The sequence below is a fragment of the Lepidochelys kempii genome, chromosome 11, assembly GCF_965140285.1.
Source record: "Lepidochelys kempii isolate rLepKem1 chromosome 11, rLepKem1.hap1, whole genome shotgun sequence".
Classification (NCBI taxonomy): domain Eukaryota; kingdom Metazoa; phylum Chordata; order Testudines; family Cheloniidae; genus Lepidochelys; species Lepidochelys kempii.
Genome location: NC_136390.1, coordinates 44,231,269 through 44,257,492, shown reverse-complemented (window position 1 = coordinate 44,257,492; position 26,224 = coordinate 44,231,269). Strand labels below are relative to the sequence as shown.

Genomic DNA, 26,224 nt, shown 5'->3' with positions numbered 1-26,224 from the left:
TTAGGCTGTTTAAAAGATTACTTTTTGAAAAACAAAAACAAGGAGAATAAATAAAAGGATACCGAACAGGAAAAGAATGCACTACTGGACAATTTTATTCATCTGCCGATGTGAACACTTCATTTTAAGTTAAATTTTTGAGTACAAATTTTTCTCTATGCACATGTGTAATATATTACTTACTTCCACTTATGCATGAAAATGGAAATTATTCAACACAGCAACCTGCTTGAACAAAGCCAACTAGAATGATTTAAATAATTATAAAGAGATACAAACCCAAAGGACACAACATATTAAGAACTTTTGGAAATGTATTGCATGAATTTGGCACCATGTTTCACTTAAATGTGTAAGCCAAAATTTAACTATGAACATTTGATTACTCCCAAGCAATTTTAAATATGAATAGAGTCAGTTACATCAAATTTCTTTAAAAAAAACAATACGTCCTGCATTAAGTAACATGGTAACAGCAGGTTAAAATAGAGATTTCATTACTGCATGACAAACACAAACAAGAAGATAAGCTCAGTATTGTAATGATTAACATTTTTTCAGATGTGTATCTGACAATGATTTGTAAACCTATTAGAATTTCCTAAAAGCTTGAGTTCAAAAATAAATTTATTATAGTTAGAGACACGAGGCTTGTTTTGAGCATGCTTTTTTGTGTGTTTGTGCAACACAACAATAAGGCTGTGACGAGAGCCACAAAGTGGTACCAAAATAAAGGAAGGTTCTTGCACAGTAGTACTTACTACCCATTAAGTGAAAAACAATGTTTTGAATAAATAAGATTGTTTTGAAAAACAATGTTTTAATAAATAAATCCCAAAGGCTTTCAAACCATTACAGAAACTGATGTAATCTCACAAACTGCATCTTAATATTACTTTTGTTTATACCTTCAGATCCCATAATGAAATGATGGATGTCAGGTCCTGTTGACATGCGAGGTACTTGACAGCTTTTTTCTATTATTCCTCTTGGGGTTACCATTTTTATATGAACCACCTGTTTAACACATTATATAGTGATGACTATACATTCATTCAGTATTTAACACTCAAGTAATTAACATATATTGATTAATATATTCATATTAAAATTTCCATTTACCACAAAATACAATTTAAACTTGATGTAATTATACTACAAAATTTGGAAATCCTATAAATCACCCCCTAGAAATTTTGTGACGTAACCTGCTAGCAACTAATAAATCTAATACAATTCAGTTAGCCAGTGAAAGCACAGATTCTTCTCATTTTTTGCCAAATCAAACTTTTCTCTTTTGTCCCTTGTGTATGCCACAGTAAATCTACAATTAAACATTTTGTTGGATTTCTCATGATATCCTAGCCTATATCTTCCTTTTGTTTATGTCTCATGATTGCATTGGTTAACTCTCACATATAAATACTTACTATATCACAGGAAAATAGTAGAGAGAATGAATTTTTAAATTTAGAATCCCAAAATCATTCTCCATCAGATATAGCAATTTTAACATAGTTAACTTTGGCTTACAGAGGAGAGTATCACCATAAAAAATTATTTCCAGTGGAAATGAAAAAAAAATCCACATTTATTGCAAATGCATTTTTACATAGCAGCTTGACTACAAAGCAGAAGAACTCCACTCCCTGTAAACATTTGAACACTTATTTTAAGTCTACCATGATAGCAGGAAATTGACAATCCAGATACAGTGCTAAAAATCCTCTTTAACCTCACTATATTTGTTTCTACTCTAATGTGTCCAGATTGCTTACTGTACACCTGTATTTTTTATATAAATTTTTTATTTCTTGCTATATCAGAATTAAATAATGGAGATAAATTTTTACTGTAAGAGTTTTCAAAGCCAATAAAATAGGAAATTTGAAAGCATCTTAAATTCAACAAACTGCATTGAAGCCTCAATGCAAATTTAAGACTCTTGAAATGTACGTGCGGCTCAACAATATAACCCGATGGCTTCTCCTGAGCTCTTCATAAGACCATGAAGACTGTTTCATAACATGCATATTTACATAGTAAACTGCACTTTTATTTAAGCAGTTTGTATAACACAGCAAAAACATTTAGATATTTAGATAGCTCAGAAACAGAAAATAGACTCAAAATGAAATTTATCTGAAGATTTCACTACATGCAAATAATACGTCATTATTAAATATTTGTTATGCAAAGTACCAAAAAAGTGATTAAGCCACATCAGCCAACTGGCTATTATTAAACATACCACATTCACCAATGTTTTAATGGACTACCAACCCAGCAGGTAGGTTGCAGGACCATCATCAAAAAAAGTTAAGAACTAATTGTTTACCATTTTTAAAGATAAGTACATAATTCAAATATCAAGTCAATATACATCTGCTGCTGAACTATATTTACATTTTAATGGATTAAAATGGATTTGAAAGTTATTCTTCCTCCTATGAAAGATGGTTTCACATGCCAAAGTTTAGCTTGATGCAAATTAAGGTCTAGAGATACCCAACCATTTGGCATAACCCTTCCCTGCACATGTAAGTTAAATAGAAGGACGCCTCAGTTACCAGGGCACAATCAGATGTCATATCTTGATAAAAAATCATCTTTGTTCGGATACCCTAGATGTTTCAGTCCTGTAAGGCACTACTAGACAAAAAATTTTGGCAGCTACAGACTATGTAAGCCATCAAAATATTTAACCTCATCTTGTACAAAACGTTTTTCCACCTCCACTCTCCCTGCCCCCATGCCTACCAAAATCCCAGTTAGTTACATATTGGTCCATTGGTATGAAAGATATTCTGTTCTAAAAGTGACTTTTTTAAAAAATAGGGCAAGGACTCTGGCCAGCTGAGATTGACAGGAACATATCCTTCTTTAAAAAAAAAAAAAGACAACCCCCTCTCCCCAAGAAAGCTGTTTTTCTTTCACAACACGTAACACAGCAGCAATGACAAAGAAATTCAATGAAGCTTCAAAACGGAAGGTGACAATACTTTTTATAAAGAGTTTAGTCTGCCTAATTTTTCTCTCCCTCACACACACATACACCCGTATATATAGCAGAGAGAGAGTGGGAGATGCATAGTAGTTTTTAAATTACCCTTATATTAAGGCTGCTTCAAATTTGAAATAAGGCACTTCCCTTTAGTAAGCAATGAAGCCATAATACGATTCTGGTGTCACTACTGTAAATGTTTACTAACATTTTATTTATGAGAAAATTTACAGTAATGATGACAGAATGATATTATAGTTCCACTGTTTGCTAAAAGGGAGTGCTTTATTACAAATGTTAAGCAGCCTTAATATAAAGGTAATTTAAAAGAACTGCTATACACACACCCCACTTTCTCTGTCCCAATTAGGACTAATTTACAGAAGCCAGAACCGAACGTTCCAAATTGGAGGGGAAATACTAGATAAAAGGAAATATTTATAAAAAATTACCAGATCTTCAATGTTTCCGTAGATGTTCTTTTTCATGCCTGATGCGCGTGTGGCCACCCATCCTCCAAGGGAGCTAAATTCCATAGAATCTGGTTCATGGCCTGTACAGTAACCACTCTCACCAAGCTAAAGATAGAAAGCAATACTCCACTGGTGTAAGATAATATGTTGATTACTAAACAAAAACAGACTAATTTTTTAAAACATTTTAGATTAAAAACCTACTAACGATAGGAAGAAAAAAAATAAGTACCTTGAACCAATATTATTCAGGTACAGAGAGCCAACTCTTTTGAGATTTAAGTATAAATTTGATACAATGAAGTGGTTCTGTTTCTACTGTGCATATGCTAAGCAGCATATCATACTATGAGGCCGGTTTTCTCATCAGCCCCCCTCACCCCCACACATTTTAAAACAAAGACCGCTATTGTTTGCAAAGATGTGATTCAAATACATGTGTAGAAAGATAACTAAGTAACTTCCAACTTCACTTAAACATTTCCAATAAATAAAGCACTTAATCTTTTGTTCTTTCTATCCTAATGTGATGTGCAGTAGAGGTCTGCAGAAGTTCTGAGCAAATTGCTTGTATTTAATTCTCTCACGAAGGAATGTGTTAATGCACAGCCATCTGGTTGGGCTTCCTGTATGCAACACCAATGACAAATCTGTAATGCAGATCATGCATTCCTGTACATTAAACAGTTACTTGTTTCTCATTTTTCTATATTAGCTTGGCTCTGCCATTTGTACAACACGTGAGTGTGATTGAATCCCCTTAAAAATGCAACACCAAAGCTGTCCCCCTGAAATAATGTAAAAAGCCAAGCAATCTTGTGTTGAATGGTACAGACCCCACCAACTGCATTTACTAGACTTGAGACCATCTATTTGTGTTGACCAATTTGATAATGATCCAGTTAAATGTTTGCCATTTTCAAGTATGCTATCTAGGCAACGGACAGCAGCTATATTTGTACACACATATGTGTGCATGTGCACACGCACATGCTTGTGCACACACACTATTCTGTTTGAAAACACTTTAAAAACATTAAGGTTGCAAAGTTAACCACTCAAAAGTGGCACTCAATGCCAGAATTTATTTTGCCTGCACAACCTTAATTTGACCTCCCCCTTGTGTGTATGCTTTATTTTAGTCTTTAATTACATGAACAAACTATTTTTCCCCCACAGGACTGCTGTCTCAATGCACAGCTGTTTGGACAGTGCTCAGTGAATGAGCAGCTATTCAATGGATGATATAGGAACTGAGGCAGAGAGAGATTAGGGTCAACTCTTAACACTAATTTTGGGTGCCCTATTTGAGACGCCAATGGCCTTATTTTTCAGAGAAATTAGCATTTTATAGCACATCATTTGTTCAGAGCACAGCTTTCAATGACTTTAGATGTGGTGCTGAGCACTCGGCACTGCAAGCCAGAACCTGTGTCAAGTTGGGAACTCCCAGAAGATGAGGAACACACTATTAGTGGTCATTAGTGAAAATTTTGGTTTAAGTGACTTGAGTACCGTCACACAGGAACTCTGTGGTGGAAGCAGAAGGCAGTTTTCCAAGGTGGCATTCAACTACCTTAACCACAGGACCATCCTCTCTCTTCCTCATATCCCCTGCCTCATTTCACTGCATACTTTCCAACTAATAAGATGAGGGTCCTTCAGACAAATAGCTTCCATCAACTGTACAACTAAATAAGGCAGAAGTCTTGGGAAAAAGTGTGATTATTCATTACGATGGCCTTTAATTACATATACGTGGAGTGGGTGGGGGAAGGGGCAAGTTAAGGTCAAAAAGCAACTTTAATTCTGGTATTTCCTAATTTTTGTTTACTTGAGTTTGCAATCTCAACGTTTTTTAATGTAGTTTATTGCATGTAGTCCAAGTTGTTTTTCAAAACCATAGTGAAAAAACAATCTATGTTTGTTCAACAAAGTTGGAACCTTTAAATCCATGAGCTCTGCCACTTGAGCCAACAGAGCAAGTAATAGCAGTAGTAGGTTGTCACCCACTAGAGGAAGGTAAGGCATGTTTTGCACTATGCTTCACAGCTATTTGTATATCCCTGTGGAATTTTTTTTAATAAATATAACAATTTTATTTTTCTGGAATTTCATGTTATTTTTCTGGAATTTTATTTGATCCAGCAAAGAGTGAGGGATGAGGGTGGGAGGGGAGAGAAGATGGTTCCTACACCCAGGGGAGAGTGGCGTGGCAGGCCCTGGGGGGGTGAGGGGATTGCAAACCAAATCCACCTCACATGATGGGGGTATGGGCAGGTCAAATCTGAGTGGTGCTGCAACCCTGCTATCTGGTCCTATTATCCCCTGAGGACAGGGATAATAGGACCAGATAGCAGGGTTGCAGCACCACACAGGTTTAACCTGCCCACACCCCCATCATGATGATGGGAAGGTGGCCAGGCCAAACTTGAGCAGTGCTGCAACTTCATGTGCCAGGTCACAACATCCGGTACGGGAAGCCAGGCCCAGCACCAAGCCACAGGAGCCACTGCTGAGGGGTGAATTTTTTTAATTAATTTTGTTTTATATTCTTCTTTTCTTTTTATTGAGTGTTGTTTTGTATTTGCTATAAAACCCAGGGCTCTAGCTATTGGCAGAGAAGCACTGAGACTCCAGAATCTTGGGTTCTATTCCAGGTTCTAAAGGGATCATAGGCTAATTGCTAAACCTTCTCTCTGACCCCCTTCAGCATGTCTTCCTCCCGATATTAGGAGGAGGGAAGGATGGTAACACCTCTCCATGCCTGGCTCCTCACCCCCCTCTTTATTTCATTCAAGTTGTTCCAATCCTCCTCCTCCTCACTGGGTGCCAGCAGGGGGTACTTTAAGCACACGGGAAAGTCTCCCTGCGCTCCGCTCCAGTGCCACATGGCTCCTGGGTACCTGGAGGTGCAATGGAAGGCACAGTCCTGCTGCGCCCATGCAGTCCTGGGATTGACCGTGCTCAGAGCGTGCTCAGCAAAAGTGGCAAAACAAACAGGTCTCTACTGAGTATGTGCAAACTGTCATTCAGCAACTCGTAACTTGGTCAAATTTGACCAACTCTGATGCAAGGAAAAACCCCTCACCAAATTTCAAGTCCCTGCTCCAAAGCAAGGAAGCTCCACAGCTTCTCAACAAAATGGTTAAGATTTTTTTTTAAATGGGCACAACAATGATTTTTTCCCTAACTTGTTCCGAGAAACAGATGAATCCTTTTTGCTGACATTTTCCAGAATAATTAAATTTCAGCCCAAACAGTTAAAAGTTTGGCAGAGTAATAAGCAACTGAGAACAGGGTCTTGTAATAGAAAGTGTTAGACAACTTAATATTTTAAGAAATCTGCCTTGCTCATTAACAGATCTGCTACAAAGCCAAAGTCATTTTAATGGATTATATAAAAATAATTTTAAAAAACCCTATAAAGTCACATCTTTCTATTCCAGCATTTGAGTTTCAATATTTTCAGTTTCAATACAGGTTTGACTTGGCACACAGGTTTTCAGCTCCATTCAGGTTTCTTCTGCCCTTATCTAGATAAGCATTGCCACATCTGTCAGCCTGTTCATTCTGGTTCTAAAGATTTTAGCTCTAAGCTAAAAATAATTAATTTAGGAATTAAGTTTGAAAAGTAGTTTCCTTTAAGAATGAAGCCATTCTAATATTCAAAAATTGTTATTCTGAAATGGCAGCTATTTAAGCCACACAACATTATGAATGCAAGTTAGCGACTTTTTTTTTTTTTTAAAGTATGACATATTCCAACTCCTCATTAATTAAAATCACAACCATGAAAATTGCATTATTAGACTCCAAAAAGGTACCTAACTTTCTCTTTTTATAGAGCCAAAAGGTAGCACTATTTCTAATACTTTTGCATAGAACTTTCAGGCAATTACGCATACAATCAAAAAGGGAAATTAAACTCAAAATTCTGACACTGTGGGTTTGGTGTACCCATTGCCACCCTTTGGGTGCACATCTGTGTATCAGACTCCTCTACCCTGATCATTTTTGAATATGCAGACCCTGTGGAAATTTTTCAAATGTGTTTAAGTTACTTAAGCATGTTAGAAAAATGTACCTCATGTCAAGCCATGGAAGACTCCAGACAAGGTTGAAAAAAAGGAGAGATGGTGCCGCACTACATTGTCCCTTCCACCCCCTCCAAGTCCAACAGCCACGAAGTGTAGATGGAAAGTGTGGATCTGTACTAAAACTCTATTTGAAGAGCTACAGTTCCCAGGTGAGTAACTTTGCTCCTTCAAATACAGATCTGCATTCTTGGGAGATTCCCATGTAGGTGTGGACTGAGCTGCAGGCAGAGCATTTCCATAAACTGGGACATTCTGAAGGCATGCCTTGGATCTAGCCAAGTATGCCATGTTTCTACCCAGGATTCTAAGCACTTGGACAAGCATTGGGAGGAAACAGCATGGCCCTCTGCCCACCATAACCATAAATAATCCAGGGGATTTATAGAATGTTTTGTCCTATTACGGCCCCTTTCAGCATCTAGCTTGCATAACCTGACTTCCCTAGCTGCCAATGCATCTTTAAGGAAGACTATTATAGATAATCTGATTCAGACAAAAGTCAGTGACCGCACTAGGGATTAATTTGGTGTCAGGTTGTACAGAACTAACGTACACTTAAAGAGGACTGTATAAGAAAGGTCAGCAAAGAAAGGATGGAGCTTGCTGGCTCTCCTAACTGAAGTTATTGTTTCAAGGAACAGTCTACAGACACAGGTGACAGAACAGTTTCCTAATGACCCAAGAGTCCCATCATTTGCCAATATCTCACCTGCTCTGCACCTCCAATCCCTCCATCTGTCCCCTTACCCCATTCCCTCTCAAGATCCTCTTTCACTCTTCTTCAGTCTCTGCTCTCGCTTCTTCCTTTCAAACTACAAGCAAGATCTAGTAGATACATCCTGAGAAAGGCCCTTGATTCCATCTTCAAGTATTGTCCCACATATCTTCTTTCATTCACTTTAAAATAATCAAACAGGCCATTTACAACTTCCAAGTTTCCCCTCCTCTAACTCAGTTTTGGATACACTCTAATCAAGCTTCTGTTCTCTCCACTCTACTGAAAATTCTCTCCAAGGTCTTCAATGATTTCTACCGAGCTAAATCTTAAGGCTTTACCCCACATTTGATCTTTTTGCTGTTTTTGATAACTGAACACTCCCTCCCTCCTAATTCTGTTGTTCTTTGGCACTATTTCTTTTACCCTCCTCTCACCACTTTCTCTTTCACCATCCATCTCCTTCTGCAGTTCCTCTTTAGGAGTCCCTCAAGGCTATCTCATCTGCTCACAAGGATTCAAGTTTCAGAGTGGTAGCTGTGTTAGTCTATCAGCAAAAACAAGTCCTTGTGGCACCTTAGAGACTAACAAATTTATTTGGGCATAAGCTTTCGTGGGCTAGAACCCACTTCATCAGATGCATGGAGTGGAAAATACAGTAGAAGGTGTCTCTCTCTCTCTCACACACACACACACACACACACACACACGAAAAGATGGGAGTTGCCTTACCAAATGGGGAGGGGGTCAGTGCTAATCAGAATACAATGAACAGTAGAATATCATGGGAGGGGGGAAAAAAATCACTTTTGTAATCATTCATACTGTTAATTGAATTTTTTTCCTGGGATGGCTCACTGGCATCTAAAGCATAACAAGAAATTATCTCCACTTTCCCCCATTCCTCTATTGCTGTTTACTCAACCAAGCCCTATAAACTGAGAGTCAAACTCCTCTCTCCCTTTCTCCCCACATATCTCAGCCATGACCACATATGCTGTTTTGCCTCCTCAAGAATCCAACCCTTTCTCTCTGGCTTGATAGGTAAGATGTTGATTGATTCTCTGGCCATCTCCTATATTGATTACTGCATCTTTTTTCCTCTCCATCCTCCTAAACCCCGATCAGTCACCCTCCAATTCATCCAAACTACAGCCAACTCTATTTTCCACTGCATGCATCCGATGAAGTGAACTGTAGCTCACGAAAGCTTATGCTCAAATAAATTTGTTAGTCTCTACGGTGCCACAAGTACTCCTTTTCTTTTTGTGGATACAGACTAACACGACTGCTACTCTGAAACCTAAAATTATATAGTCTTCACCCACTGTTCTAACACTCACCACCCCATGCTAAACTTGATTTCACCCACTGGTTCCACCTTGCACGCTGCATTACATTTGATCTTGTCTTTACTTTCCAGGACTTCACTGCAGCCTACATTTTCAGAACTTTTCACCAACTCTCAGATCTGCTACAGTAGAGATACCAGCTTTAACGCCTTTTAACGTTCATTTCCATCTCCCATCGTTTTTTCATGCTGCCCTTTTCATGTGGTTGCCATCCTACCATTTCCTAAAACTTCTGCCAAAGACTTACTTTCTGCAATGCTGAGTAGTAGTGAATAAAAACTCTGTTATTCCCTCCTCTGTGTTGCTCAGTGCTTCTTCCCCCACCCCACATCTGCCCTTCAGAGTGTAAGCTCTTGTGGGCATGGACTATTTATATATCGGGTACAATGCTGAGCACATTGTGCTTAAATTAAAAATAATCACAACCAGAACATCTTGGTTTTAGCGGTCTCCCCCTTTAGTATTTTCTGTTATTAACTTAATCACTGATATTTTAATAAGCATTTTTATTAAACAACTTGATTGCAAGTTTAACACATTGCCTAATTCTGTATTCCTTCATACCCTTGAAATCATAGTGAAGTCCCTAACATATATTTAATGTGCCCAAATATATTTAATGTGCTAAAACCTTACCACGAATACAAATTTATATTCAGCACTGACCAGATTGTCAGCCAGAGCCTTATATTACTGTGAGGAAAATTTCCATTGAAAGGTCAATTCAAAATTCCATTTCCTAGTCAAGAAGCAGCTCTGAAGGAAAAACTGCAAGAATTTTAAGTTTAATGTACTATTTCAATTTGGCAGCTGCAGCAGGAGAGGGATTATGATGCCATATTCTAGAAGGAGGAAAAATTGTATGGCATTTAAAGGATGGAATAGTTGGTGAAATATCAGAAGTTACTAGCCTAGAAAAATGTCATTTAAATTAAGGGAATATGCTCTGTGCATTTTAATTCTACCCTTTAAAAAAAACCCAGAGATTTGAAAAGGTTAAAATATTACATCAAGTGATAAAAGAGGATATAAAATAAGAGGCATGAAAGGCCAACTCTCTCACCAGCAACAGTTCTGTTGGTAAAGTCTGACACACATCTCTTTGGTAAAAGCTATAGTACCCTTTACCCCTTAATAAAAAGATGCTCTTCAATTAAATTATTAAATTCCTTTATCAGAAGTCTTATTGCTTCAGAATCTTTTCTTACAGGTGTACTGAAGAATGCATTTATGCCTTAAAAGGGTGGGTTTCTTAAGTCAGCAATTAGTCCATTCCATGGCATACCTGTAGTTCATTGCTCTCTTCCATGTTAGGAAGGTTCGGCAGCTAGCTTTGGACTCCCACTTGCTTTATCATTGGAAGTCAGAGTACCCCCAGAAGGTGTTAAGCAAACATCTACCACCAGCTGTACATAGTTGAACACAGAGCTTGAAGGGTGCTGCGGCTTCTCAGAAAACATTGCTACAGTTACATCTTTATTAAGATTAAGACCAACCTTCTGTTTAAACAGACTCTTAAATGCTCTAAAATCCACATGATTACTTGGATTGCCTTGAAATATGGTGTGCCTCGTGGGAGAATGGGACTTGACGACTGAGCAAATTTTGGAGCCATTTAACCTCCAGGTTCCCAAGATACAGCTGCCCCCCCCCCCCAAAAAAAAAAAAAAAAAAAAACCACACACCACCCTAGTTTTAAGTTGATACATTTTGGCAACTTTTTTCATGTATAGATAGAGATGAAGCCAGGACTGAGATTATTGCACCAGGGCAATATTGGAACATTATTTTTTGAAAAGAAAATAAATTACACCCGCAAATCCTCAGGGAGAGGGGTGGGTGATATGGTCGGGGGGCGCATCCGGTGATGGGCAGGACACCAGGAAGGGGGACATGGGGGTCTGTGTGATAGGGGGTACAGGGAAGGACAGGGGCCACTGTAAACCCCACATTCTCCCCTCTGGTGTGTGCCACAATATGGGAGCCTTCTGAGCCCTTCTCCCTGTGTGCACACACCAGAATCTCAGTGACCCCTGCCCATCTATTGGAGCCTGACCAGGTGTGGGCTAGGGCAGGGACTGCCTTTCAGCGGGTCCAAGATTCTCTTCCTACCCTTCCACTGTGATCTGGGAGCTGTGGATCCCTGCCCGTGGGGGTGCCTGAATCCCTCCCCATACCCGTCTCATGTGAGCAGAGATCTGTGGGCCTTATCTAGGGAGATCAGAACCCCACTTCCTGTGTGTACCAGGATCCAGATGGCCCCAGCCCATCTATTAGGGTCTACTGATCTACTTGAGATATAGTGAAGAAAAGCTGTATGTAAGAACTAGGTATTATCGCTACTTGTCCAAAGGAGCATCTGAACTGAGAGAAATGAGTTAACTTATAAAGCAAGGCCAAAACTCCACCCAGGAACAATATTACAATCTACCCCTGGAAAGAGTTCTCCACTTGCCCTATGACTACTTCAGAATCATTTCCAGACATTAGAATGAGGAAAACTTCTCTCCATTACAAGAGAGTGCAAAGACAACTAATTCCCAGACCCAGGATTAGTTTACTGGGATTAGTTAACTAATTCCCAGACCCAGGATTAGTTTACTGGGATTAGTTAACTAATTCCCAGACCCAGGATTAGTTTACTGGGATTAGTTAACTAATTCCCAGACCCAGGATTAGTTTACTGGGATTAGTTAACTAATTCCCAGACCCAGGATTAGTTTACTGGGATTAGTTAACTAATTCCCAGACCCAGGATTAGTTTACTGGGATTAGTTAACTAATTCCCAGACCCAGGATTAGTTGAGATTAAATCTAACCTTAAATTTGACAGCACATATCAGTAGCTTAAAGTTAAACATTCTTACAAGAAACTTAATTAGTAAGATCACCATTAAAAAGCCAAGAAGGGTAGAGTTTAGGTTAACTTTACAAGAAACTCAAATATCTGAAAATGTGTTTATCTTAACTATGTATTTCCAAACTACCTTAATTTTCTCCCTCAGAATCACCAAATCTCCCATCTACCTGGCTGGATATCAGAAATGTGTAATGCAGATTTATATATTTAGTTTCATACTTATATGTATTTGATACTAAGTGTGATGCTTTGCAACCACACTTTCGCTCAAATGGAAGCACATATTGCATGCTAAAAATTGACAGCTCACTTTTGGGATACTTCACATGGGATTTGCATCTAAGGTTAGTAAGGATTTTTCCAATTAAAATTTAACAAATATCCAGGGTTAGACACAGTCCATAACTTCAGATATAATTCTTACAAATTTGGTAAGCATAAATGGTAAGCAAAAGTGGGCATGAAAATTTGTGTAAGGATTAGAATACAATTCAATGACTTAGATCAGACACCTAAAACAACTTTAATTAGGTAGGAATAATCAACCTGAAACAAGAAATATTGCAAATTTAATAAGAAATTGAGAATACCTGTCTTTCCAAATCTTGTCCAATAATGCCAGCCTCTATATGAGCAGTTAAGTTCTTCTCATCTATCCAGAGAATTCGATTCTGTTGGTAAAAAAAAATAAATAAATAAATAAAATCAGATGTTAGAACACTACAGTTCTGGAATTTACTTATAAGTGACCGTGCTTCACAAAGGATGTTTATACATTAGCAAACTTGTAAGTTGTAATTTCCCAACAGTGTAGCTCCACCTATGGTGGCAGCAGCAGAAGCTGAGCAGACAAGACTCAGGCATTTTTACCTTCATGTCATGTAGTCTTGTCTACAATACTGTTTTCACGGTTGCTACTGTAAATGAAGATGCATCAGCGGTAAATTATGGCTGAAAAGTTTGCTTGTGTAGGCACAGCAATGTGAAGCAGAAAAACCAGAGAGAATGAGGTGTCACAAAATTCTGGAGGAAGAGGAGTGTCCAGGAGTTTCATATCTGGCATACAAGGATTTAATTATCTTGAACGATCTAAATTTCAGCACCTAAGAATAAAAAAAATTCTGGTGCAGCCCAGGATTAAAAAGCTAATTCAATTTGGAAGCTCAAATTTCATTCCTTCATGCCCCTGCCCTCTTGTATTTTACATCAAGACGACAAAACTATTTGTGAGGTATTTAACAAGGTAAGTTCAAGCCTAGCTCAGTTTAACTTAAATTTAAATATTTAAATCACTGAGCACTATAGTTACTACTTCAACTGGTGGACCATGCTCTACATTCACTCCAGAATGCACAAATGAACGTGAGAAGAAGAGAGAATGCCTCAGTACAAATTCATTAAACTCTAAACTAGCTAGTCTGACAAAAGAAAGGATTGGGAAAAAATAACCAGAGGTAAGAATCAGAAGTCTAGGCCAAGCCAGAAGAGTTGGTGGAGAAAAAACTGGATCAGCAAATTCAGTCAGACAGCCCCCCTTACAGGAGGAATGGTATCACAAGAGCTTTGCCCCTCCTCCCCCCCCCCGACCCTTCACCTAACAATACGAAATGTAAGCCCATTGTCCAGGATGGCAGAGAAAAACATATGAGGAGTAACATCATGAAGATGATTTGAAGACACAGAAAACGGTAATTTTTTTTAATCATTTGCTTCAAGATGTCAAATATACCGGTCTCTAGTACATTACAATACATGTAGATGACTTAATAGTTCAATAAAAATGAAAATAAAAATCTAAGTAGTAATTGTACTAAGTGTGTGTCTGTTGATCACCTGAATGAAATTAGATTGTTTCTGTAACTGAATATTTTAAGGATAGTAACATTGCATCTTTGCCATACACACAGGGAATATCTACCAGACTCTGTACCACACAGTGTCAATGTGTCATGGCCCGAAGCTTTATTATTTTTTTTTAATTTTTTTAGTTTTATGTAAAAATTAGTTCTGATGACCAAAAAATCAGATGTGGCCCAGAGGTTAAATCTATAGGCTTTCTTGGAGGTGTGGGGATCTCAGCACTGCTGAGCCCCAGGAATCCTCTGAAAACCAGTCCCTTTTTGAGCCAGCAAACCTTTGTAACAGAGGTAAAGGGGGCTGAACTGCCCCAGCCACCTCAAGCTCCTTCCACGAAACCCCACTTTCTACTGAAGTCAAACTCTAAGGAAAAGGGAAAGGTGATCAGACAGTGTGAATATGCAGAGAACACTCTTGAAGAACCAGTTGCTTACCATAGTAACTTTTCTCTCCCCAAGCTGGCTCTATGTATTCACACTTGTGGAAGTCTAGAGAGAATGACAGGCCTTAAGAAAGGTGGGCTGAGGAGTTCTCATTAAACAAGGACTGGGGAACTGCTCTCTCAAAAAAAGCATCAGATCCACCCAACTGTGTTGATTTGCAGCTTTCTATGGTAGAAACATTACTGAGGCAGGTCTTCAACATTGCTTTAGCTTTAAGACCATGAGGTACTTTGGCACTACAAGAAATTGCCATTTTTTAGACAGATACCCAAAGGCTACAAATATCTTGCTGACTTCTTGATTTCCTAAGTGCTTTGGTTTTATCCAGATAACTCAAAGCCTTTTTGACGTCTTCAATAAGGAACGTGGCACCCCAGGCCAGTAAGTTTTCTTCCAAAATCTGTGATTGTGAACACAGGGTTCGATTCACATGGGTCTCTCACCACTTTGAGAAAGACATTAAGCATGACAGGATAAGGACACAGTACTGCACCAGAATGTAGTTGCCCTGTATGTGGCTTTGGAACCTTCGAAGGGCTTCACCACTCTTATCTGCAAGAGGTTGATGCTGATTCCTTTCTATGCAGTTCTATGTGACCTGCACTGTTCGCTATTTCAGATATGCTCCCCACCTCATCAGGCTGCCTGAGTATGTCGGTCTGGAAGAGCTATAGGAAGACCCTTGTGGACATTCTCTGGGATCATCCACCATCCAAGGGAGTCCAGGACCTGGTTTGGGATCAGCATCTATCTTGCATACATTCCTGTTGTGGTTCCTCACCATGAGGAGAACCTTCTGGAGACGCTTGATATGGGATTTTGCCAGGGGGTCATTTCTATATATTAAACTAGGAAGCCCAGTGGCTGGAGATACTAAGCTGTGGATAGCTGTGTATTCCTTAACAGATATCAGGTTCTGGATTTTCTCTCATCTGTCCAGTGATGGGTAAACTTTGGCCACATATGCCTATATCCATCCCAGCTGAGCTATCTCTGTGGAAGGGATCAATGAGCTTTTCTTGGTGTTTATCACAAAGCAATGCAGTTGAAGCAGCTCCACTATCCATGTTGTGGCACTGTATGCTGCTTCTTTGGTGGGAGCTCTGTTCAAAATGTCATCCAGGAAAAGACTGAGGAGAGTGCTCAGAGATGCGAGTCTGGTCCTGACCAGACGAAAGGCCGAATGGCAGTATTTTATACAGGTAGTGGGCCATCCAATACGCAAATCTTCACGGACATTGGTGACATGGATGTATGAGGATATGTAGATCTGCTATGTCCACTGAGGCAAGGAATCACCTTGGATGGGGTGCTACTTGTTGAGGCTAGGATCTCCATGCTGAATCTGATCATTTTCATCCATTTGTTCAGTCATTAGACATTTAGGAGGGCTCTGACTCCTCCATCCCCGTGTATGTTTCTAGATGATGAATATGGAGTACAGCCCTAAAAACCTTTCTTCTGAGGATATCAATTCTGTTGCTCCTGTGTTTGCAAGTTGTGAGATCTTGTTTAGCACTAGTTTGCATTTGGTAGGGTTGCTTGAAATAGGTGATTGGATAAGGTGAGGTTCTTTACACATGCAGCTTAGTTAACTGATCCGAGGAGCTTAAGTTAATTGAATCATTCAGTGCCTCAGAAAACAGATCTTTATGCATGTTATATCATTGTTCCTCTACAGTGGTACTCTTTGAAACAAACAGTGTTTAAGTTCTCTTTAAATGGTGTTTATTGCAATGTGTCCTTACCAGGATAACAGGCACCTATTACATGTTCAGAGTAGGGCTGTCAAGCCATTAAAAAAATTAATCACAATTAATTGCACTGTTAAACAATAGAATACCATTTAAATATTTTTGGATGTTTTCTACATTTTCAAATATATGGATTTCAATTACAACACAGAATACTAAGTATACAGTGCTCACTTTATATTTTTGATTACAAGTATTTGCACTGTAAAAAAACAGTATTTTTCAATTCACCTCATGCCAGTACTGTAGTGCAATCTCTTTATTATGAAAGATAATCTCACAAACGTAGAATTATGTACAAAAAATAACTGCATTCAAAAATAAAACAATGTAAAACTTTAGAGCCTACAAGTCCACTCAGTTCTACTTCTTGTTCAGACACTCATTCAGACAAACAAGTTTGTTTACATTACATTACAGGAGATAATGCTGCCCGCTTGTTATTTACAAGGTCACCTGAAAGTGAGAACGGACGGTCACATGGCACTGTTGTAGCTGGCATTACAAGGTATTTACGTGCCAGATGCATTAAAGATTCATATGTCCCTTCGTCTTCAGCCACCATTCCAGAGGACATGCATCCATGCTGATGACTGGTTCTGCTCGATAACTATCCAAAGCAGTGCAGACTGACGCATGTTCACTTTCATCATCTGAGTCACATGCCACCAGCAGAAGGTTGATTTTCTTTTTTGATGGTTCGGGTTCTGTAGTTTCCACTTCGGAGTGTTGCTCTTTTAAGACTTCTGAAAGCATGCTCCACACCTCATCCCTCTCAGATTTTGAAAGGCACTTCAGATTCTTAAACCTTGGGTTGAATGCTGTTGCTATCTTTAGAAATCTCACATTGGTACCTTCTTTGTGTTTTGTCAAATCTGCAGTGAAAGTGGTCTTAAAATGAACAACATGTGCTGGATCATCATCCGAGACTGCTATAAAATGAATATATGGCAGAATGCAGGTAAAACAGAGCAGGAAACATACTATTTGCCCCTAGGGAGTTCAGTCAAAATGTAATTAACACATTTTTTTTTAACAAGCGTCATCAACATGGAATCATGTCCTCCAGAATGGTCGCCAAAGCATAAAGGGGCATATGAATGTTTAGCATATCTGGCATGTAAATACCTTGCAATGCCAGCTACAAAAATGCCATGCAAACACCTGTTCTCACTTTCAGGTGACATTGTAAATAAGAAGCCGGCAGCATTATCTCCTGTAAATGTAAATAAACTTGTTTGTCTTACCAATTGGCTGAATAAGAAGTAGGACTGAGTGGACTTGTAGGTTCTAAAGGTTTACATTGTTTTGTTTTTGAGTGCAGTTATGTAACAAAAAAAAATCTACATTTGTCAGTTGCACTTACACAATAAAGAGATTTCATTATGGTACATGTACGAGGTGAATTGAAAAATATTATTCCTTTTGTTTATCGTTTTATAGTGCAAATATTTGTAATAAAAATAAAGTGAGTACTGTACACTTTGTATTCTGTGTTGTAATTTAAATCAATATATTTAAAAATGTAGAAAACCATCCAAATAGTTAAATTTCAATTGGTATTCTACTGTTTAACAGTGCAATTAATAGTGATTAATGTTTTTAACCGTGATTAATTTTTGAGTTAATCGCGAGTTAACTGCGATTAATCGACAGCCCTAGTTCAGAGGGATGTCCAGTTTGTAGTTCAGACAACAATATTTTTCACCTTACTCTCCTGTTTCACTAATGATATCCGAGGTCTATATCAGATTTTCTATATTTTAAACAGATATGTTAACTAATCAAGTCACAGTAAATTCATTTACAACCTGTAGTTCTCATTTACTGTTAATGCAACTGGATGACTGAGAAGAGCATCATAGCACAATTATTGACTTAAAGTTGCTTTTTTTCCTTGACCAGAGGTTCCCAAACTGTGGGCCACAGATCACTTCTGGTCCGCGTACGTGAGCACTGCTGTCTCTGCTCCTCAATTCCACTCCATTCAGGATGCCTGTGAAAGCAAGGAGCAGCTGCCACTAGGAGCAGCTCTTTTAAAAGAGAAATTCTCTCAGCCAGGTTGAAAGAGAAAGCTGCAAGCTTCCCTGCCATCCGAAGTGTCATAGAAAAGGAGTCAAAACCCAGTCTTTGCTCCCAGGCCAATGAAGTGCTCTGAGGAGTGATGGAGAATGGAGAAGCAAGCCAACACAGCTTTGCAAAATGTTACAGAATACAATACTAGATTAAAAATAGGATGTCTTTTCTGAAAGGTAGCATTTGATTATTGAACATCCACAAAACTGTTTTTACAAGTGTACAATCCCTCCTACCAATGGAAAAGTAGTAAATACAGAAAACAAAGTTTCAATAGCACTAAGCATGTGACAAACTTGAAGTCTCCTTGTAATTCTGCAACATAGCATATAATACATACACTCACTGATTTAAAGGGACACTGTCAACTTGAAATCTAGTCAATTTAAAGATAGTTTAGTTCAAAGTACTACCACGGACCATGCCTGAGTCCTCCCCTCCCAACCTGTGTTTTGTAAATGTTACTGTGCAAAAAACACTGCAGTGAAACTGACTCTACGCAAAGTGCACTCAAATGCAAGTAGTAAACAATGAATATCTCCCTCTAATATTTCACTTACAATAATCTTGGTTTCAGAGTAACAGCTGTGTTAGTCTGTATTCGCAAAAAGAAAAGGAGTACTTGTGGCACCTTAGAGACTAACCAATTTATTTGAGCATAAGCTTTCGTGAGCTACAGCTCACTTCATTGGATGCATAAAAGTGGAAAATGCAGTGAGGATATTTTTATACACACAGACCATGAAAAAATGGGTGTTTATCACTTCAAAAGGTTTTCTCTCCCCTCACCCCACTCTCCTGCTGGTAATAGCTTATCTAAAGTGATCACACTCCTTACAATGTGTATGATAATCAAGGTGGGCCATTTCCCAATAATCTTGGGTGTTGTTACTGCAGCAAGCAAAAACTGTTGTCCCTTTAAGACCCCTGTAACTATGCTAAGAGTCTTAACACTTTTTTTTTGGCATTTGTCTATTTGTAACAAATTTATGTATACTGCTATTTTAAACAGTAACCTGCACATTCACATGTCATTAGCAAGAATACAAGAGGCATTCAATAGAAAAGAAAATGTACTGCTATTTTGTTAGGTTCCTTCACAATGGTCATCATGAAGTATACACTAACAAACACCAGCAACAGAACAATACTGGACCTCTCTCTCTGAACAGGGTGTGCTTCCAATGACCAGTAGTCTACGTCTATGATACAGCTTTTTAAAGTTGCATTCCACTTGCTTTTGGATATATAATAAAATATTGAAGCTATTTAAAAAAAATTGTGGGCAAACTTCTTTTCCCCCTTTTTCACTCTTGCAGCATCAGGTAACGACCAAATACTACAGCAATTTGTTAACTTTTAAAACATTCAGTACACTTAAACGTTGCATCCTCTGAGGTTTCCCCTAAAATTTGTATTACATACCATTTGTGACGTATCCAATGAAACAATAGTTCTTCTCTCATCTGCAGGACATTCAAGAGCACTAGAAACACTTGTTCCTCCTGCAAATGTTGGAGATATCAACTTAGATTGAAATAGTTTCCCTTGATCTTTGTTATCCACATTTAACTAAGACATACATTTTAGGTATGAGGTATGTGTCACTTTAAAAAGTTGCGTAACACTAACTGTTTCTGTGAGAGTGCATTACATTTGCACATTCACATTTGCGGGATGTTCCCCTGGCGTTTCAGAATTTCTTGAAAGTTCACAAAAGGAGTACCTGTTCAATTGCATAAATTTCACTTTGTCATGCCAAACATTCAGAGCACAGGCTAAAGGAGGCCATCAATTTCCCCAACCATTTCATTCCCTTCTTTTAAACCCCAGAATAGAAGTTTAAAGAGGGAAAAGGTGGGTGTGGTGCAAATATAGAGAAGCACCACCCTCAAAGAACCACAGTTACTGGTAAGTAAGCTTTCTTCCTTCAAGTGGCCTCTACATGTTCCCCCTCATGAGAGTCTTACTAGTAGTACAATGCCCCAGGAAAGTGGGCTGAGGAGTTTAGTTAAACAAGAATAGCAAAGCTGTCATCCTAAAGCAAGCATCAAATCTAGATGCCTAGTTGAGAGAGCAGAACTGCATGAGTGTGTGAATAAAACCAAAGGTCACACCTCTTTTGACCAAGATATCAATCTAAAGCACTTTTGTCATATACTGCATAGCAGCCAGCTCAAGACCTCAGACTTCTCAAAGGCTAGAGAGAGCACATAAGAACCTAGAGATGAGTATATGAAATACCTGTTGCGGAATCCGACCAGAGGTGGGGTAAAAGACAGGTTCTACAAATGGATGTAGCAAAGGAAGTTGAATCTGAAATTAAACCCTTTTGGAAGAGGCAGATATCTCAGCTACCCTTTTAATGGTTCTCTGATCCTCACGAAGTTGAGGAAGGTCTCTATTAATATGGCTACATTATTCACAGATTAAGTGAGGATAAGAAAAACGAGTCTGAATCAAGTTACTCCAGGGAATTGAGAGCAAGCTCTTCATGTAATGTTCACTCTTGGTAGGTGAAGTTGCCTTGTTCCTTGAGCTGTCCAGGTAAACCTGGAAGACCAAGCCAGTCAGCACATAGGCCAACCCAAATAGCACCAAAAAAAAAATTTTCAAATCAAGAGACTCTGGAATATCCTCTGATCAGGGGTTCTCAAAGTAGGGCCGCCATTTGTTCAGGAAACCCCCCCGGTGGGCCGGGCCAGTTTGTTTACCTGCTGAGTCTGCAGGTTCGGCCTATCACGGCTCCCACTGGCCACGGTTCACCGCTCCAGGCCAATGGGGGCTGTGGGAAGCGGCGTAGGCCGAGGGATGTGCTGGCTGCCCTTCCTGCAGCCCCCATTGGCCTGGAGCAGCGAACCGCGGCCAGTAGGAGCGGCGATCGGCCGAACCTGCGGATGCGGCAGGTAAACAAACCGGCCCGGCCTGCCAGGGGCTTTCCCTGAACAAGCAGTGGCCCTAGTTTGAGAACCACTGCTCTAGATCAGGGGTGGCTAACCTGTGGCTCCGGAGCCACATGCGGCTCTTCAGAAGTTAATAGGCGGCTCCTTGTATAGACACTGGCTCCAGGGCTGGAGCTACAGGTGCCAACTTTCCAACATGCCAGGGGGTGCTCACTGCTCAACCCCTGGCTCTGCCACAGGCCCTGCCCCCACTCCACCCCTCCCAAGCCTGCTGTGCCCTCGCTCCTCCCCACCCCCAGAGCCTCTTGCACACCACGAAACAGCTGATCAGGAGGTGCGGGGAGGGAAGGGGAGGTACTGATCCACAGGGCTGCCAATGGGTGGGAGGCTCTGGGAGCTGGCGGGGGGGGGGGGGGGGGAGGGAAGAGGTACTGCTGGCCCTTTGGAAATGTACACTGGTAAATTCTGGCTCCTTCTCAGGCTGGCCACTCCTGCTCTAGATCTATATATGGATCTCCACTAGATCATTCTGGCACAGAATGAGTCCTATGTTGAAAGACACAGGCTCACTGACAGTTGTCACCTACATGGTCACCAAAGAAGGGTGAAGTCTGATTGAATCCTCGAGTTCTGCAATAATTAAAGAGAGTCACCATTGGAATTAAGAGAGGCAGAAAAGGGGCTTCCAATCTGCCTACTGCACTCCCTGGATATGGGATAACTTTTCTCTTTTGTAATGGCACAGAATGCTCCAAGGCAGAGATTCTCTCCTAGCCCCATTTTCTTACCCTGATATGCTTAAGGGCAAAGAAGAGCACAACTGAGATCTCCAAAAACGTCAAGCCCAACCAAGACCCTGTTTCTCGGTTCTGTTTGGCATGAATAGAAGCAAGCTCAGCTAGAGGCTTCCACAGAGCTGAAAGACTTCAGAAATTGGGAGTCCGTACAAACACACTGACTCCCTTGAGGACAGAGGCACTTTTGAAGTCTCCAGCACTGAAAAACCTAGGCACCAGACAGATGATGATGGAAGTGGTTTCCTCAATGCCAGAACTGCCCTCCGGATACTGCCACTGCTCTGACTTGGAGCTTACAAAAGGTGTCAGTTCCAGAACTGGAAAGTCTTCTGTTTCCCCACACAGGACCTGAAAGGCCTCTCCATCTCTGTACTGAGGACAAATCTGAGGGGGTTGGGCCACAAGACCTTCCCTCATGAGAAATGTCAGGATCTGAATGTGCCTGTCCTTTTGAGCCTATTGTGTAAAAGGCCCAACGTGTAAAACGCTATACCAAGGAATGTTTTTCTCTGAGGCACATCAAATGCTTGGGCTCAGATGTCAGGAATCTGAACTGACTTGATGCTTCAGAAATGAGCCAAGAATATAACTGAGCAATGAACTATCTAAAGTTCACTGTCTAAAAAGCCTCAACAAGATTGATGAAATTACCAAGAGAAAAATATATGCCCACAGCTAACTGCCAAAAAAAGGAGGAACTGCCTGCATGTCTTCTTGTAACTTCTGCTCCCAATGTTTGGTGCTGCATGCTCATTCAGGCCCAAATGGAAACTGCTCTTCTAGAAGGTACCCAAAGTGCAGCAGTGCTAGTGGGAATATGCAGATGCCACCTCAAAGAATAAATTGCTCCTCTTGTATAGTGAAACATTCAAGTGCTGACAGATGTAAAAAGGCTTCCACTAGATTTCAGTGAACCAAGCACAGCAAATAAGATTATAAATTCTATGGGATCTATTTGTCTTCAAAATTAAATTAGTTATTAACCTTGCCAAAGTCTTGACATATGACTACTTCTTTAAACAGTACTTTATAAATATATACTCAACATCTCTAAACGCTCAAGACACACCTGTGTAGAGTTGGCAGATTTATTGGCATGACCTCATGCCACTAGCACTAGTCCCTTGAATTGAACTTAAAGAAATATGTAACTTTATAGTTTAAATTTACCCTGCCAAAATTTTTAAAGGTACAATACTCACCACCAAATGGTATTATGCAAAGATTATGTTTGCAGGCTAGTTCCACAATTTTAACTACGTCATCATGGCAACCTAATTAAGAATAAATAGATTCCAGTTAGAACAGGCTTTTGAACAGTTAGCTTCAATTTAAGCACACTTACTAGTTGCCTGCTAATTCTTTAGGGCTTGATTGGTACTTTCAAGCATTCTAGTAGTGCAGTAGCCCATTTTCAAAGTGAGAGCAGAGACATCCAAGAAGAATAAATGGGCTCAAATAGACAAAATTGAAGTGAAACAATACCACAAATATACTGAGGCTGTGGAGTTATTCCAGGCTGAAAACAATGTCAGGTTTAAATTATACAGAAAGCACAAGACTCCTGGCCTACCCAGGGATCATCAACAGCGGGAACTTCCAGAGCAAAAGAGACGGACAGACAATTCAAATTATTCATTGTGTAAACTTTACAGGTATATTTTTCAATTTAATTTTTAAATAGGTATCTCAACTACATCGAGCTGAAAACTAGATCCAATTTAACTGAGATGAAAAATAGCTGCAGTTTTGAAAGAGGGCAGTTCTTAGTGGATTTCTCTGAAGGAAAGGCTTTTTTTATGCCTCACACTCTGGAAAAAAGTTTTCAATTATTATAAGCCCAACTACTTCTTTTCAGAAGCTACCCTTTGTACCATGCCTCTGCAACAGAAAAGACAGGAGGGTGAAATTAGGGGCCATGTGTGAATGCGCAAGAGAATAGAAGGAATGCCAGAAAAAGGGTGAAACTAGGGTGGGTACACACAGTGTGGAGGACAAGGAGGGATTTGAGCATGCATATGGAGGGGAACGTAGGGAGGTGCAAAAAGGCAGGAGGAATTTGGAGAGCAGAAGACAGAGAAACGGGGGGTATGATTTCTGGATTGCAAAGCAGCTGTAAACCTAGTTAACTGGTCAGTAAGCTCTGGCTGCTTTCATGCTGCTCCAGAACAATAAAGCAGCCACAGCATACTTGTGAATAGGACCATAAAAAGTTAAAATAAAAGATTTAAATTGATACTTGGCATCATCAATTTAGAAATATTACATGGCATCATCCTCTTTTGGTTTCGTGTATATGGTTCACGCATGAAACTTTTAATTAAAAAAACACCTAGGAAATTCCCAGATAAATGGTGTTAAAATGGTATTAAGGTTGAGAGTACAGATCAGTAATTCAGGGATGTACTTAAATGAATTAAGATGCACACGCACACACTGTGCACGTGCATCTTCAAAACCTGTAAAAATGTTAGCAAAGACAAGCTAGCCAGGATTTGTTTTCCAGGAGTTATTTCTTTCCATCTTTAGATTCTAAGTTTTGCCAAAAATTAAAAATATACAAGCTCTATTTTCTTTTCTATTTTCTTTAATTCTTCCTTTTAGCTTTTTCTGTTTGTCACTTTCATAAGCATGCTTAGGACTCTTATTACCTCTATGACATTATAATTGGAACCTACTAATTCTCACTACAATTAGTTTCCAAGCCCTGTCCTCAATTTTCACATGCTCATCTTCTAGAAAATTTAGTGTATGGGCTGAAATTTTCCATGCTTGTTCCCCATGAAGATTAATTTTATTTTTGAGCAAAAGCTCCTTCAGCTGTTTTTGAGTACAGTGAGTGAAAAGTACAGTTGTTACAAGCATTTTGACCATACTGTTTTAGACACAGTAAAATAAAAATGACTGAAGCTTGAACTTTCGTCTGGATATAGTCTTTAAGGACTAGCACCTTTGCTTGGTTTCCAAGGGAAACAATTGGCTTTGATTAACCAGAAGTTCTGAGCATTTGAAAACGATGTGCTGAAGAGGTGTGTTAGATTTTTTCCATTAAGCCTGTATATGTGCACATGCATGCATAGCTAAATAGTAATACTTAGTGGTGTGTGACATAAAACATTCCTAGCTTTTAAAATGACTGAATTGGTTTCCTTCAAACTGGACTGGAATTCTGGATCTGTGAGATCTGCAAAACTATCCAAGTTTGACCAAGCCAAGACTATAACAGGGTTCAAAAAAGAACTAGATAAATTCATGGAGGATAGCTCCATCAATGGCTAATAGCCAGGATAGGCAGCGATGGTATCCCTAGCCTCTGTTTGGGAATGGGTGATGGGGGATAGATCATTTGATGATTACCTGTTCATTCCCTCTGAACCACCTGGCACTGGTCAGTGTCAGAAGACAGGATACTGGGCTAGATGGACCTTTGGTCTGACCCAGTATGGCCGTTCTTATGAATTACAGGAATGTTGTAATTATCCCCAAGCAAGTGCTGAAACCCCAGGAAATTCAGGAGAAACAGTATGCGTGATATGGGCTGGTCATCAGTACAAAAAGGCACACAGCACCAAGACAATGTTTAATCCTTTATTAAAAATTGAGAAGTTGTATATAATCAGTTGATTATAACTATGAGCATTAACCTTACAATGAAAGACCATTACTTAGAACTATTAACTGAAATTAAAGTCCTTAGGATAAATCTAACACTGCATTGAATACCCCATGGTAACATATAGAGATGAGAACATATAGATTGCAAAGTAAAAAAGTAAAAATGACTACTCTTAAAAGGCGAGACTGAAGCCATTTTTGATTCCTTGGTACTAACAATTTCAGTTTATTTATTGCAAACAAATGACAAAGTGAGAGATATCCAACTAGTGTGA

The 26,224-nt window shown here is 39.4% G+C and overlaps 1 protein-coding gene across 6 annotated transcripts in view; it reads right to left on the bottom strand.

The window, feature by feature from the left end:
• The window catches only part of AGPS (alkylglycerone phosphate synthase), a 136,035-nt gene that overhangs the window by 86,661 nt on the left and 23,150 nt on the right, over nucleotides 1-26,224 (bottom strand). For all 6 annotated transcript variants that reach the window (XM_073305967.2, XM_078847975.1, XM_073305978.2 and 3 more), the window contains 5 exons: nucleotides 23,537-23,608; nucleotides 20,060-20,139; nucleotides 13,095-13,175; nucleotides 3,457-3,582; nucleotides 909-1,017 (listed from right to left, as the gene is read on the bottom strand). In XM_073305967.2, coding sequence (XP_073162068.1) covers nucleotides 909-1,017; nucleotides 3,457-3,582; nucleotides 13,095-13,175; nucleotides 20,060-20,139; nucleotides 23,537-23,608 — 468 coding nt within the window. The remainder of the gene's footprint in view (nucleotides 1-908; nucleotides 1,018-3,456; nucleotides 3,583-13,094; nucleotides 13,176-20,059; nucleotides 20,140-23,536; nucleotides 23,609-26,224) is intronic.